The following is a 16600-nucleotide window of genomic DNA, read 5'->3' as shown; positions in this document are numbered from 1 at the left end:
AAATTTTGTTTTAACTCAGACTGAATTAAGATAGCTTTGTTTTTTATAAAAAAACTCAGCATAGTTTTTATGTCTCTAAAAGCTTTCAAGAAAGTTTATTTCTATAGATTATGAATGATATCTAGTTAATTCAGTTGTGTTATATATTGTTTTCTAATCAATTTTGTTAAAAAGCTCAGTTTTTATTAGTTTAAAAAAATAAAATCTTCAGAGGAATTAAAAATGCTCATAATTACTCAGGACATTTTTAAACTAACTCAGGACAGTTTTTTGACTCAAAGAGTGGCAAGGAAATCCTGATATCTTCAAACTTAATTGGTTTTCTTATATTATAAAATGTGTCTTGTAATATTTTAGAAAATAAGTTAACATTTGTTATGATTAACTTTTTAATATATACTAAAAGAAGTATGCAAAGTATTTTGCATGGATCAAAAAAATGTTTTTATTTCTTTTCTAATGACTTACACTTACTAACAATATCAACAAAAAGTTAATGTTAAAACATTATTGCTTCCATTACAAAAGTTCGCTAAAACTATAGATTTATAAAAACTACAAGTATTTTAATTTTATCTATTTTATAAAGTTTAAAAAACACTCAAACTAAAAAAAAACCCAGGTTTTTTTCAAATACCAGGTTTTTTTGCCTAAATTTTTAAATTCAAAGTTTTTCCAGGTATAGCGGCAATTATGCCTTAATAAACAAAAATCACTAAAAAATTTATCATCATTATCTATGTTTTATAAAAAAACACCATTTTATTGCAAAATTTAAAAAATCTGTCATAATTTTTTTGAAAAACAAATAAAATTATCAAATTTCAATATTTAGTAATTAAGTACTTAGTTTTAAGCTTTTTTATATAATAATACATATTTTCCTTAATGTTGCAAGGTACATTTCCTTAAAATTTTATGGGTTTATCTTTAAATTCTTAAGAGATAATTTTTTAGTGAAGTTATTTATTTCATGTTTGGCTTTTCTCCTACTTAAGGAACTTATTGTACGCTTTAAACTGCTATATCTTAAAAATTAGTTTAGAAATTAAAAAATCTGTAAAAAGCAACTTACTTAAAACCACACAAATTAAGATTAAGTTGTAAAAAAAAGTGACCTACTCCCCCTCCTATGGCCTTAACTTAAAAACTCAATAAACCACAAAATTTCAGAAATATTTAGGAAAAATATATTATTAAAGCTCATAAAACAATTAAAATTGCTCTATGTTATAATAACGTATAATCTATAATCATGTTCGTACGGAGCACAACATTTTTGTAACTTTATTTAAATTAGTAGTACTTATTTACAAATACAAAAGGTTTTACTAATATACAAGTTCCAATTAAAATTTACTTTAGTGATAATTAAATTTTATAACAAAAACTTTTAGAAATTTAGACATACAAAAGTTTTTCTTTATTTACTTAAATTTCCATGGTAAAAATAAAGCTTAACTTTAAAACTATCATTAGTATAATGACTAATCTTAAAACTAAAACTTTTACCAGTAATTATTGAAAACAAAAATACTACGGATGTTTGAGACAAAAGAAGTTTATTTGTCTGATGTTCGAGATAAAAATCACACCAAAAAAAAGTTGAATGGAATCAGTTAAGAATTTTCAAAAAGTATAAAAAAGTATAGGGAGAGTAATACACGAAAGAAAAGTAGTACTGGCAAGACCTAAATAAACGAATTGAGATTACGAACAAAACTACTAATTGAAAACCGTTTGTTCATAATTGTTCCGGGTAAAGTTTATATAAAACAAGATTTTTCACACGATTTTTTGTAACAACAATAGCGAGTTTTTCTTCATAGCTAGCCAAAATTGAAAGTACGAAAGATTGAGCGAAGAAAAAACATAATATTTTATAAAACGCTTAGTTCAACTTCATTCATGGACATAATACTGCATCTAAAACTGCACAATTAAAGTAAAAATAATATAAAATTACATGTGATCTTTAAAAAATTCAGATTGTCAATAATGTTTTTCTTAGGTTTCAATACAATTTTAAGACCAAACATCTTTTGTCTACATTTTCACTATTGTTAGCTTTTATCTATTTTTCGTTACCTTTTTTACGACTCAATTGTATATTTTTTAATAAAAAGTATAGAGCTAATAATACAAAATAAAGTTTAAAAGATAAAAAGTTAGGGCCAAAATTCACATTTTATTATATTATCCAAATACAGCCCACACTCAGTTTTAAGGCTTTTCGTTTCAACCCCGTCAACGCGATTTGAAGTAAAAAAGGTCAGAAAAATTGATTGCACTTTTAAATGTGGCCAAAGTGTTAACCGTGCGCGCAAAAATATTTTTACCGCTAGGCGGCGTACTCGTCGTTGTGGTCGTCATGGTGATGGTGGCTCCTCCTGGCGGACGAACGCTGCAGGTTCTCGCTGTTCTTGGTTATTTTGTGCAGTTGCCGACACTTGGGGCAGCATTTGTCTCCGCCCTGCTGAGAATCCTGCATCGCGTCCGAGAAGACGAACTGAATTGATTTTTTTTTGTTGAAATTTTGATCAGAAAATCACTGATTTATTGTGAAGTTACACTGAGTAAATATATTCAAATCAAACCTGACAGTCGACGTTTCTGTGCCTGAGCGCCTCCTGAGTGTGCAGCCTCGAGCTCCATATTTCGGTTGTGGCGATCACCTGCGTCTGCGCCGTCACGTGACTGAACTGGAACGCGGCGATTCCCCTGCACAACCTCAACATTGACAAGGTGCGGAAGATCTGCGGTTGAAAACTTAAAGTATAAGAGAGAGTAAAGAGCCATAAAGTATGTAATTTTAGCTTTCAATAGGGCCAAATGTTGATTTTGTTAAAAAATTATTACAATTCCTTATGGCCTTAATCATGTACTCTACTAATTAACTGATATTAGTTAAAAAGTTTTAATTACAGTATTATAAGGTAGTAGAGTTATAAATGCGGAAAACCTTTTGTCGAAAATTTGTCACGTATTGTTTTGTACACTGTTGTAAACTAAATCATTTAAATTTGCTATTTAAAATAAATTTCATTAATAGTTACTATGTCCATACTATCTAGAATATTTTTCGTACTTTTTTTTCAAATCGTTGTACTATTGCTAAGTGCTAGATTGTAAACTATAGCAAATAAGTTTGTGTATATTTGGTATGTTTACTGAATGCATCTAATATTTCAGATTTAAAAGTCAAACTTGCTGACGGTAAAATATAAGAAAATAACATTTGTACTTTTAAAGCGTTGAAAAAAAGTAAAAAAGGTAAAAAAAAATAATTGACATGTTTCTTTCACACTTTTTAGGAAAACATTACTGAAAAACAGTCTCACGTAAGTTTCAATTGAAATATATGGAAAACATATCACCGCTGCACGGCGTTAGCGAGCATTTATGAAACTTATTGGAAGTTGGCCGATGAGTCATAAGCGCTCAACTCGCATTACAACAAATTCAACATTCGACAAATCTTCATATGAACTCCTCACCTCGCGAGTGAAGTGCATTTTTCAAATTTTTCACAACATAAAGACGCAAGAAACTTCTTCAACAGAATATTAAAAAAAAACATATCAGCGGGCTTCGCACAAATTAATAAAGTTTCCCGTCAACAAAACTTCATGGTAAATTTTATACCAAAATGAATTCAAAAAATAATGCGCAAGAAAAAGCACAAACAAATTGTTATTTGCCTTTTAAAAGCAGCAACGGAACAAATGCCCGGTGGAACGCAAACAACAAGGAAATAGGCTTTTCGAAAACCTCAAAAATTTTGAAACAGTATACTCGAGCGCAGTCCGTTTCTCACTTTTCAACTTTCAACTCTGGGTGGCGCTGCATCAAATTTTTCTCAACCGATAGACCAGCTACACACTGCGCGGCCGAAGTACAGTTGTCTGCAGCGAAACAAGGAAGTTTGAAGCGAACGTGGCACTAGTAATTAAACGAACTTTTTTTTGCGGATTTGGCTTGAAAAATGTGAGTGTATTATGAACGTTTTGTTTGAAATTAAATAGTTTAAATTAGTTCTTTTTGATGCTTTTGCAATAGACATATCTTTTAAAAACTGTTTTCAAATAAAAAATGTAAAATTAGAACAAAAATTGCTAATTCATTATGCGTGTTGACAATATATTCAGAAATAAAATTGCAAAAGCTCATAAAGCAGTAAATAGCCTTAAATTTAAACAATAAATGTCATAACATTTTCCAAAAATATATCTGCATAAGCTTATTAAGTTGAAAAATAAAATATTATACCAGGAAATATTTCAAAGGTCGTTGCTAGTTTAACTAAATCCTTTATACACTCTAAGCTTGTAAAGTAATAACATAAATTATTAGTTAATAGTTTGATGTAGATCATTGACAATGTTTATGATGATAAAGTTAATACAAGGTGGAAAAAAAGTTTTGAAACTTAAAACTAAAAAAAATAATTAAAATACTTTTATAAAATGTTGTACTTAAATGTTGTACTTAAGTATTTTAGACGTGTAAGTTGATACAGTTGAAACTAATCAATTGAAACTGGCTGTTAGTTTCACCACTCAGAACAATAATCTTTTTTTATTGCTTAATTAAACAGATAGAAAATAGTTTCTCTAAAAAAGTTTTTAAGATGTGAGTCAATTCATTGACAACAAAACATTACTTATTACTGGTAAAGCTTATCGACTCGCGTTTAGCAGTACTGCTTACAAAAAAGTACAGTTGCTTTGCCATCAGCTAAACTTACTTCTGCTACTTTCTCATACAAAATACCTTTTTATTTGAATAAATTACAAAAAAAGAAAATGTTTATTATGATAAACTGTTAAAATTTACAATTAGTATCAAGTGTTAAAAATATTTTGTTTCCATTCAAAAATTAATAATAAAAATATATATTAATATAAATAAAATTAAATATTATTGCACTCTGCATGTATCTTGTGGTCAGAAAAATTTAATTAAAAGTGGCAAGCAATCATAAAAATTAACAACTTTATAAACACCAACTATTTGAAATTAAAAAGTTATCAACGTAAATGATAAAGCTCAATCTTTAAATAACATGGTTTGCAAAAGATTAACTTTCAAAAGACTGAATCAACGCTCTGAATAATTTAAAGTAAATTAACCTAATTTCATAATAACTTATGCAAATTAAATGCTTAAAAGTTGGGAGAATTTGCTGTTCAACAGCAAACATCACAAAGTAAACTAATTGGTATTCGACTTAAACTCTACAACTAAAAAAAATAAAATGTTTTATAAGTTTATCTTAATTATACCGGTTAGTCAGCAGAGAAAATGCAGCTTTGTTTACGTTCGAAATATATAATTGTATCTGAAGTTAAATAAAGTATTAAATGAATGCAGTGCAGGTATAACCCACTTACAAAAAAGTTAATAATTATATCAATCTTTAATAGGAAAATGGATTGAATAGTTGTAAACTTACACAAAAATAAATTAATAAAAAGCCATATACAATGTCAATTTTTCTTTTATTGCCCTAGGAAAAACTTTCAATAACATTGAATTAAATTTTAATATAGTTAATTTTACTTAAAAAGGTTTTACTGCGTGAAATATGGAAATGGAAATTAGTTTAAAAAATATTACTAAACCTTAGGGGTGATAACTAAATAAAGAAGGAAACATATTGTAAACTTATGCCGAGAGGGAAATCACGCAATAGAATTTGGTAAACTCTGCATTAAACAGAGTTTTTCTACAAACAAATAAATATTTTAAACTTGATAAAAATTTCAAAAAGTTGTTTGCAACCCGCAATATTTTGATGGGCGAACTGAGATGACCAAACTAACCAGCTGAACTTGACAAGCTATTTTATTCACAATTAAATATATGTCACAGTGTCGAACCAACGGAGCCTAAACTTGCAACATTTTGCTAAACAAACAATTAAGACAAACACAACTTTAACTATCAAACCTGCGATATTTTGCCGGGCGACCTCGGCTACGCAGGCATGTATTGTTATAGTTGATTTAATTTTACCAGCTTTCATTAAATGCGTGGAATATTGCTAAATCAATACAATATATTTTTCTACTGCTAAATTTTGCACTGCTAAATCAGGATGCCCTAAAGTGTCACGACCTCGATAATATAACACCAAACAAACAATCTAAATTTAATGTCCACCAACCTGCAGTATTTTTCCGGGCGACCTCAGCCTCGCGGGTATGACGTCACCGACGGGGGTGACCACCAGGCGGCTCATGACGTACAGCCTGATGGTGAAGTCGCTGTGCACCTGCAGCTCCCTGTACACCCGCTTGCCGTCGCACACCACGTGGTCGTCGAACTTGACCCACTCCATCATGCGGGGCGGGTGGTTGCCCAAAGGCAGCATGCGCCACCCGAACTTCTCCACCTGGCGAAGTTCCTGCGAAAATGTTTGCGTGTTTGTGCAAGTTTCGAGTAGAGTTCGAATGTGAGTGTCAATAAAAAGTCATTTCAAACTTAAGTTGGGTGAAAATTTGGTGGTCATTTTTTAATTATTAACGATAGTTTTACACATAAACACAAAAATAAATAAAAACTACGAGCAATAGAGTATATATTTTCAAGTACTTTGTAGTGTTACAAATTTTGTATAATTTTTATTTTTTTAGATCTTAGAAAACTCACTGCGAGCTGTTTCCACTCGAGCAGCTTCACGTGACCCACTCCGTTCGATGACGCCACGCTTAAGTCGTTGGAGTCCTCGTCGTTTATCTCTATGACGTCATTGCTGTCGTTGAAGCTGACGTCACCGCTCTTCCTCCTCTTGCTCGGACCCGCTTCCCCGTTGGCGTTGACGTCCTCGTCCGAGTGGTCGTGTCCCATCGGCCTCTTTCCCGACGACCACGTCGACGCCGGGCTGCCCTCGTGGTTTTGGAAGAGGGAAACTCCCGAACGCGGGAACTTGTTGTTGAAGGGGCGGCAGGGACGGATGTTCTGGTACAGCCACTCGCGCTTGTTGTGCACTGATCTGTGGTGTAAATTAATTATTCATTTACAGCCGATGTGGTTGATCAAACTTAAAAAAAAAAAACTGACTATTTAATGCTGACAAAGTGATAAGTTTTGACTGTTTCTAAGCTAAAAAAAATCTAAAATATGCGATTTAATAGTAAACATTTTTACCTGATTTTTGATCTGACTACACTTTAACCGCTACTAAATAGTAGTTTTGTAAAGCTTGTGTACTTATCAGTTGTTACAACAACAATTTAGTTGTACTTATTCGTATTATCCCTCACCTGTTATTGGCGTCTTTCACTTGTCTCCTGATGTGCTTGGCGTCGGGAAACACGATCTTGATCATTCTGCCGATGTGCGACAGGAACCTGACCTTGTTGTAGTGCACTTTGTTGTACTGCTCCAAAACTTCCTGCGAACGCACGTTCGATCCCTCGCAATACTCGTAATTATTTTGCAGCCTGCAAAATTAATGAGATTTTGAAATTACTTAGATTTAACATTTATTTGCTAACTCAGATTACTACTTGCAAATTAAAGACTTCAATATTAAAAAATTAAACTTTGTTTTAAGTTTAAAAACATGTAGGTCTAGTATTAAGCAAATGATGTAGTGTTAATGCATTAATACTGAAACTAAAAATACTAATATAGAATTTTAAGTAAATTTCTGATTTTTAATACATACATTTTTCTATCATAAGACAATGTTAGCGCAGAAGGACTTATTATTATCAATATAATACTAGGACAATTTTAAGCGAAAAATTTTAAAAGCTAAAAATAAAAATAAACCAAACCAGTTGCGAATGTCGATAGAGTTCTGCCCGTTCAATACGGTGATGGTGTTGATCACCGAGGATCTTTCCTCCACCGCTGCGTCTTCTTCATCGCTGTTTATTGATGACTTCACTGAGATCTGCGGACTTCTGCTGTGCTGGTTGTACGTGGACCTCTTCTGCTGCATGCTGTCGTAGAAAGCGTTCCTTTCGAGCACCAGGCTGTTGTGAAAAACATTAAGTTTTGTTTCAAACAATGAATCGAGTCATTAATTAATTCGTGATCAAATAACAAAAGCTGGCACCTTTTATAAACAAGCTAATGATTATACAATACATTTGATGAAACACGTTTATTCGCGTAGTCGCAAGTTATCGCAGGATCGAAATGGACGGACTCAAGAGTGGAGCCATTATGAAAGGACGCGATTTTGTAAACAAAATATCGAAGAAAGGTGAGTTAAATGATGTGAAGTTTTGTTGTTGTTGTGTATCAGACGGTTACAAATTTATATTTTTAATGCTAAAAATTTTGCAGTTGATGATACGTCTTTGTTCAAACTGCATCAAGTTATTATTTTTTAATTTTGTGGATAGAAGCTACTAGTTTTAAAAACGCATAATTAACAACGTTGAACTTTATTTAGTTTACGTCGTTTCACTGGAAAACAGTTCGTAAAAAAAAACAAAAAATATCTAGGTAGAAAGCTTAAAATTTATTGTTTTTCCAGAAGTTTTCAATTGATGATACGTCGTTATTATGATAGTATCAAATTATTATTTTTACTAAATCGGATATTTCAAATGGGTTTGGGTGGATATTAAAGTGGCATGTCTTTGAAACTAAATCTGTTTAAAAATCAATCAACTTCTGGGTTTTATTTTTAATAAGCGATTCAGTTACTAAACAATTAAACTTTTTTTGTGTCGAAAGAAAGGTAAACTTGAACTACGATCATTGAGAAGAAAAAACTGAGAAAACTTAAAAAGATAATTTTCAAAACATAAGTGATGCTTTTTGAAAACGACAGCAAATCAAAAGATAAAGGGTTTTTATACAGAATTATATAAATTACAATTGTTAGATACTTTAATAATTCTGTCAGTATTTGTATAGTCCATAAAATTTTACTTATTAACTTTTTTATTTCAACATTTAATAAGTTACTATAGAAAAGACCTTTACAACCGACCTCAGTTGCTAGTTTTTATTGTCTTGACAAAAAATAACCATAATGTGGGTGTTTTTCCTCAATTTATTTTAAACAGAATTTAAGCAAATGTACTTCTTTAACCCTGACTACTTTTCGAACATGCTAACTTTTATCTTTAATAAAACGACAATTTAGACTTTCTTACGTTGCGTGCATCTGGTAGTTTAATTAAAAAAATATTAAAACGAATCAAAAACACGCAATTAAATATTAACCGCCATTGAGCTTAATAGACTAGTTTTTTATAGTTAAAAGTCGACTAAATCAAAACGGTAGTTGCTAAAATTCTAGAAAAAGCATTATCATACCTCATTAATTTTTGTTAAAATACTTTCTATATTTTTCATTAATATACAAAGTTTATGAGTAACACCTGTTTGTTGAAGCACCATTATCAGTTTTTATAATTTCAGTTGTACCATTGTTTTTTATCTTAGAAAAATGTACACCTAAAACATAATCGTAAGTTAAATACTGCACACACAAACATCTTAAAAAAGCAAAAGTTTAATAGACAGTCGGAAATATTAGAAAAACTTTTGCTGGAAAATTTCACTTTTAATCTAAATTTGTTGCTCAGTAAGGTTTTTTCTAAAAAGTGGAAATAAAATTTTGGAAAAACTTATACTGAAGAGTTATTTCTCGAAAACATTATTGCGCACATATTTCGCAATAGAAGCTCATCATTAATTGCGTTTTTATGTGATTAGTAAGATTCTGTAGCTTAAATAAAATAGAGCTGCATGCAAACTGATGTAGTAACAATCAAATGCAATGCGAACTAATAGATACTTCTTATGCGGTTTTTTTAACCTGGTAATGTTCATAATTGAACTTTTTATATGTTTCTAAGAATAAACCTACTTGTTTCAAAAAGCGCCGAAAAAAAGAAGATTAAATTTAATTATAATATGATTTTAACATAACTAAAAACACAATTATAACTTTATAAGTGTATTAACTGTAAAAAATTAAATAGCACTTTGGTAAAGATTGATACACGAGTTGTAATAACTGTTTTATTTTTAATTTTCTGTAATAAATTTATATCAAAATTACTAATAATAAGTTTTGCTTAATATAATTTTTAAATTAATATAAACTTTAAAAATTTACCTCAAGTTTTTAATAAAATAGACTTCGAAAAGTTAACCAAGTTGAAACGTTACTGTACTTGCATTGCTTTTTTGCAAGATTGTAAAAAAAAGGACCAAGCTACACGTCCGTCAAACACGATGTTTGAAATAAAAAACTACAAGTTAAAAAAATGAACAAAGAAAAAACCCAATTATCTATCAAATTTTTTCAAGTAATTCTTCAAATTTGTAATACTTAGGTTGAATTACTTGTTTTATATAAAGTAAACGTAAAAATAAGGTATGATAAGAAAAAAATTACGAGTTAAAAAAAAATTAAAACACAAGACCAATTATCTACCCTTTCAAGTAAATTTCTGATTAGTAATACTTGGGTTTGATTACTTTTTTCATATAAATTAAAAAATAATAGGGAATAAGAAATAATCGAGCAAATACACAAGCTACAATGTATTGGTGTTATTAAAAATTTAGTGAGGAAAACAACAAACAAGTCGAAAACACCATAAACCACACATAGGCGCTTAATTGCAAACATGTACAACTTTTTACGTTTTTTAGAAATTTTTATGTGTGTATTATATAAGAGGAAACAAAATTTGAAAAATTCTTACCTTACAGTCACTGAATGCTTATAAATATCGTTTTGGTTTTTAATGAAAGCTCAAAACACGTTTGACCGTTGCCGTTTTAGATAGTTTTACAAAAAAGTTGTGTTTTTTTAACGTTTAACTAAAATTATTCACTTGCGATGATTCAATAGTTTCACTGCTTAACTAGTGCTAATTGAATTGTATAAAAACTATTTTAACTTTTAATTTATTTTAGTTAAATATGCAAAACTTTTTAGCTCTTATTAAAATTACATAAGCATTTATAATAAATAGAGAAGTATAAAACAATTCCATACCAGTATTAATTAAAAAAAACTGACATTAGACATGACACTTTAAATTAGCACTAATAAACATCACAATATTTCTGTTTATAATTGTTATTTTTAAAGCTTAAAAAGTTTATGCTTAATTTAAAAAATCAAGTACAAAAACAATCAGCACGTTTGAACGGCAATTCTTAAATGCAAACGTCAGAAAAAATACCATAAAGTACTCGGTTCGCAAACGCAGGCAAGAAAATTCGCACTGAAATGAAGCGGGCAATAGAGGAAATACCTGGCAATCGAAGCCTCGAGCACGCACAGTGCCAGCGTGGCAGAAGAAAAACTGCCTTTCTGGTCTGCTAGCAACCGAAACGGCAACTTGTGTGCGTGTGTGGCAGCAGAAAGGAGAGAGAGAGGCAAGCAAGCAGCAGAGTGAGCGGTGCGCGCAGTCAGCAGGAGTGGGAGAGAAGGGAAGAGAGAAGGTGGGAGGGGGGCCGATACAAGGAGCTGTGTTCGTGCAGTGTATGTGGTACAGCAGCAGAGAAATTCGAAGCGTCACGACTTCGATATACTGCTTGTGCTTTATAAGGTATGGCGGCCGCCCATTTTGAATTTTGTTTTTTTTTTGTGAATTTTTAAACGAAGGGTACGGCCGAGTTTTTTGATGGCCGTTTAAAGTGCACAGTGCATTGAAAGGAAACTATTGGGTTTTAAATCACGTTTGAAATAGTTTGTGGTACAATAAGATAATAATTTCAAACGTTTTCTAATACTGTAACCAACAAGCTATTTTAATAACTTATTTCAAGGTTAAAAGTTACACGAGAAAATTATTCAAAAACGAAATAAATTTCGACTTAAATTTCAACATTATACAATAATAATAATATTCTAACCTGTTTCTGTTGGAAATGTTGGTCTTGCAGCTCCACAATGTCTTGCCGCTCGACCGAGGAGGCAGATTCGTTGCTGCTGAAAATAAAACCAAATTAAAATCCGATACATACAGAAGGTGGTGGGCAGCACACAAACACGTCGATAATTCGCTGCTCAAAGCGGATACTGCTAAACAGTAAAGTGAATTATTTCACAGCGCGCGCGTTTGGACTGCTTTGCCACATAGCTGCTGATGTGGTGGTCGTAAAACAAGTGTATGAAAGAGCTGGTGGTATGAGTTTTGCTGCGTGCAAAAATTTCGTCAACACTTTTTTACGGTCTGACGTGTACGTATTTTGATAAGTCGCTCGTGGGCGGGTCGTGTTTATTTAAATTTCGCACGGTGAGGCGAGGACTGTCATTTGTAATTTCGAATGGTTTGTATTTTGTTATTACTACTTTTAACCTGGTAAGAAAATAATTATGTTGAGTTATAAAGCTTTATGTGATGCTTAAAATTTTTTAATTACCCAAAATAAAAGTTGGCAGTTTGTAACGGAAGTTACAACTTAACATTTGTGTTTTGTGCTTAATAAACTATGTGTTAAAGTGCATTACTTTACAAAGCCTTGTTTTAATTTGTAGTAAGCTTGTTGGTAAAATTAAGTTATAAAAAATCATCTAAAGAAATAAAACTAAAATGTTGCACTAAAACTTATTCTACTAATAAAGTTAAGTAGTACAGAATTACATTAGTTTGTGTTTTATTTTAAAAATAAAAAAATTAAACCCATGATAAGATTTATTGAAAGCTAAAAACATTGATTACGTTAAAAAAAATGTTGGTAATCTGCGTTTAGTAATATAGCTAATTTACACTTTAGTGAAACTAGATAATGTATTAATTTTGACACTTACTTGTATTTTCTAAATCAACAAAAAATGTTTACCAAACTATTTTTTTGGAAGATGCTAACCAGAAGAAAAAAATTTAGCGAAACAAATTCATGTTACCTAACAAAAGACAGGACTTAGCAGACAGATGTAATTTTTTCAGCAGACTGTCTGAATAATTTGATTTATCACTGTACAAACAACTTGAATAATTACCTGTATTATAATGAAGCCCACAATTGACTTTCCCTTAACAAATGTAGATAATTAGTTTATCTACACTTTATTTAAAACATAATTTTTGGGTGGTCGGTTAAAAAAGTATTTTTTGTTTTAACTAGCTAAACACATTTTCAACATTAGTAATACAATTAAGACCTATAAATGTGCTAAGCATTATTAAAACTTCTAAAGAACTACTTTGTAAAGATAAAACTTTTATAAATAAAAGTTCTTTAAAAAATTGTTTAGTTTTCAAAGAAATAAAATATTAAACTTAATTTAAAGTAGAAATCAGCTTAAAATGTAAGTAATACTTATACAGTTAACTTCCTATAAGTAATGACTATAATGATTTTAACCAGAGTTCATAAACATATTTCCTAACAAACACTTACAGCCGCATAAAAAATTAAAATTAAAAAAAAATAAACTTAACACTAGCCAAATTCGTGTATAAGTAATCCTAAATTAGTTCTGCAGATATATAAGTTTAAAAAATCAATTAGCCTCACTTTATAATAATTTAAAAAAATATTTTATTGATGTAAATTAAGTTCAGCTTTAAACATAAGTTATACTTTTTATATTTGTCGTTTTTAATTAGTCTACGCCCCTGAGACTTGGTAAGTCTGAACATTAAAGTATTTCTATCATGTGGCTTTATGTACTGGTTGAAAAAAGTAATGTTATAATTATGTTTCATCTAAACAGTAAAATTTAAGAAGCATATGAAAAAACTTAGTTTGCAACATAGATGCACATGACTTCTAGAAACGTTGTCCTTGACCATTGATTTCAACATGTAAATATATAACATAATTACAAAATATAAAATTAAAAACAACTAACAGGCAGGTGGGTCGTTCCCGTTGTCCTTGATCATTGATTTCAGGCACAGGTTTTTGTACACCCACACGCGTTTGCCCTGCACAGTGATCTTGCACCTCTGTATGTCCGGAAACATGCGTCTCACCAGCATGCCTATCTGTGAGAACGAATTACTTGATTAGTCAATTGTATATAACAAAAGTTAAGATAAAACAGGTATCTGAAAAAAAATTACTTGATTAGTTTAGTGTATATAATACAAGTTGAGCTAAAACTGAAACTGTGATACTTAGACAATTAGTTAACTATCTATAATACAATTTAAGCTAAAAAAAACATCTAATAAAATTGCTTGATTGATTAACATTTAAAAAAAATATACAAATTTTCAAAAATAATCAATAAGTTAAGTATAAAGAACTTAAGACTTTAGATAAACAAAAATATACAATCTAAAATGAACTTAATTACATAACTTGTTATTTTTGTTTGAATTTAAACATATATTAAGCCAAAAACCTTTTTGTTCTTATAACATCATTCTTTTATTTTAGTATTAAAGCAAACATAATACAGAGTTAACTAAAAGTTTAAACAATTTATGACTTGTACTAAATAAAAAATCTAATAACTAAATGAATACTAAAGTATTAAATTAATCATTTAATGTGATATTAGTAAAATATAACTAAGAAATATATTTTATTTCATTAAAAACTATTATTAATTTTAGTGTTAAAACATACAATAAAGATTGCAAAAGTTGATAAAAAACATATCTATTGATTAACAGACAACAAATATTTTTTGTGAAATCACTCACTTTGTGGTTACTTACTTTATGACAACTGGCACGTAAGTCGTTGGCGGCGTTCGGGTCAGCATCCTGTGCCTGATGGTAAGCCTCCAAGACCTCAGAGGCAGAAAGTCTGTACCCGCTCCTCAAGCACAAGTTCTCTTGCACCCTGTTTGTTTTTGCGTATTAAAAAATTTTCTGGATACTAAAACTTTAGATAACTTTATTTGGGTTTTAATTAAAATACAGTCAGGAGAGTCAATAAAAACTTCTAAAACTTTACTTTATATCTACAGTAACAATATTATAATATTTAAAATTCTCAAATCGTCCTTTATTTGTCGGTATGTCAATTATTGTTTGTGATACTTTGTCATTATCTTAATACAAGTACTTCAAGCGATATAATGAGTATATAAAAATTAACTTTGTTGATTTTTTGAAGTAAAATAGTTTTTATACATAGTATTTCATATCTAAAAAGTTTTTAAATGTAAGATGGTAAAGTCTGCACTTTATCATACATGTACAGTACAAGTGAACAAATTTTTTTTCAAATTTTCAACTCACCAATTCCACACATACATGTCAGATGACTTGACAATGTTTCTCTTTTGCGGTTCCACACTTAGAAGTGCAGACGACTCTTTTTTGAAGCCACCGTTGTACTTAGAGCTTCCGCTCCATTCTGCCAGAAAGTTGCTTCCAGACAATTCCCCATTGTCCTGTTCCATGGGCTCTGGTAGGGCTATTGTCAGCTCTGGTTCATCGTTCAAGCTTTCATCTTTAAGACTTTCCTCCTTGATGTTCTCTGACTTGATGCTCTCGGACTTGATGCTTTCAGATTTGATGCTTTCTGCTTTGTTCACTTCTACTTTTAAGCTACCTTCATTGTTGCTTTCTCCGTTGACACTTCCCTCTCTGGAAATCTCTACTTTAAACTCTGGTTCTTTTGCATCTTCTGGTGACAAGGCGCTTGTTTTACTTTCTTCAGCATCTTTTTCAGACTTTGGTGTCCCAGGGGAGCCTGCAAAAGATTGACGGTCAGCATCTTCAGTTGCAGCTTCTATGTTTGAAGTTACTGCTTCATCTTTTATTTCAGGCTCATTTCCCTTTATTTCTGCAAAATTAATTTAAAAGATTAGAAAGTTCAACTATTTTTTTTTACACTCATAAACTAAGAAAATATTGTTAGTAATTTAAAATTAGACAGATTGTGCTATGTTTAAAGTCTTTAGTTTATTTATACTTTGTATTTATAACTTTATAATTTTTTCAAAAAAAAAAGTAGCTTTACTACCTTAGCAAAAAAATTCTACAAAAATTTATAAGTGTTGTATAAAAAATTAAAACTCAAGCTGTGTATGTTATTTTAAATTTTGGTACAAAGTCAAAAGAAAATATTTATCAATTTATTTCAATTCAGCCTACAACAAAATTCAAAAAAAATATTGAAAATGAATATTAAAAAATATTATACTACTGTGAATATAAAACTAGTTTAACTCAAGATAGATGATTTTATCAACCTATCAAAACAGTAATACCTGGGTCTTTGGTGTCTTCAACAGTACCATAGTTTATCTTTGTTGGTTTTTGTTTTGCTCTTGGCATGATGTCGGCAAGGCAAAATACAACTAATTATCTATTTAAACTCTGTACAAAATATAAACACTCATTTAATAAGTTTAGATTATAAAATAAAACGAGTAAATAACTGGTAAAATATTTATCAGAAATAACCTTTGATTATACCCAGTGTTCAAAAAACTTTAAAAAACGTTTGGTTATAAATTAACTCTTATAATTTTATGATGTTTTTAATGTTTCAAATCTGAAAGAGGATTGAATATCTCTTTAATGTATTTTTTGTTCTTACTATAAAGATTTTTGTTACATTATAATATTCTTTTTTATAGTTCAGTTCTAAATAATAACCTTGTTTTTGACAAACTTTCTACACATATACTTATGAAAATTTGTAAAGTTACTATTGAAGTCCTTTTCAAAACCACTTCCTAACTTTA

General features: G+C 30.1%; 1 protein-coding gene across 3 annotated transcripts; it reads right to left on the bottom strand.

Annotated features, from left to right (window-relative positions):
• Positions 1 to 1558: 1558 nt before the first annotated feature.
• On the bottom strand, positions 1559 to 16231 carry LOC145844007 (uncharacterized). Of its 3 annotated transcripts, none has more exons than XM_082951315.1 (11): positions 16121 to 16231; positions 15144 to 15693; positions 14601 to 14742; positions 13799 to 13934; positions 11854 to 11929; positions 7788 to 7988; positions 7269 to 7448; positions 6655 to 6997; positions 6170 to 6409; positions 2598 to 2756; positions 1559 to 2509 (listed from the first exon to the last, which is right to left on the bottom strand). In XM_082951315.1, exons 1-11 carry the CDS (start codon positions 16185 to 16187, stop codon positions 2342 to 2344), a joined length of 2262 nt encoding a protein of 753 aa, XP_082807441.1. In that variant the 5' UTR covers positions 16188 to 16231; the 3' UTR covers positions 1559 to 2341. The 3 variants fall into 3 exon arrangements, with proteins under 3 accessions (XP_082807441.1, XP_082807442.1, XP_082807443.1); XM_082951316.1 differs by having other exon boundaries at positions 11854 to 11926; XM_082951317.1 differs by having other exon boundaries at positions 14616 to 14742.
• Between the last annotated feature and the right edge of the window lie 369 nt (positions 16232 to 16600).

Source organism: Thalia democratica, chromosome 9 (assembly GCF_965202585.1).
Source record: "Thalia democratica chromosome 9, ktThaDemo2.hap1.1, whole genome shotgun sequence".
In the NCBI taxonomy this organism is placed as follows: Eukaryota; Metazoa; Chordata; class Thaliacea; order Salpida; family Salpidae; genus Thalia; species Thalia democratica.
This window is presented reverse-complemented; position numbering and strand designations above follow the sequence as displayed.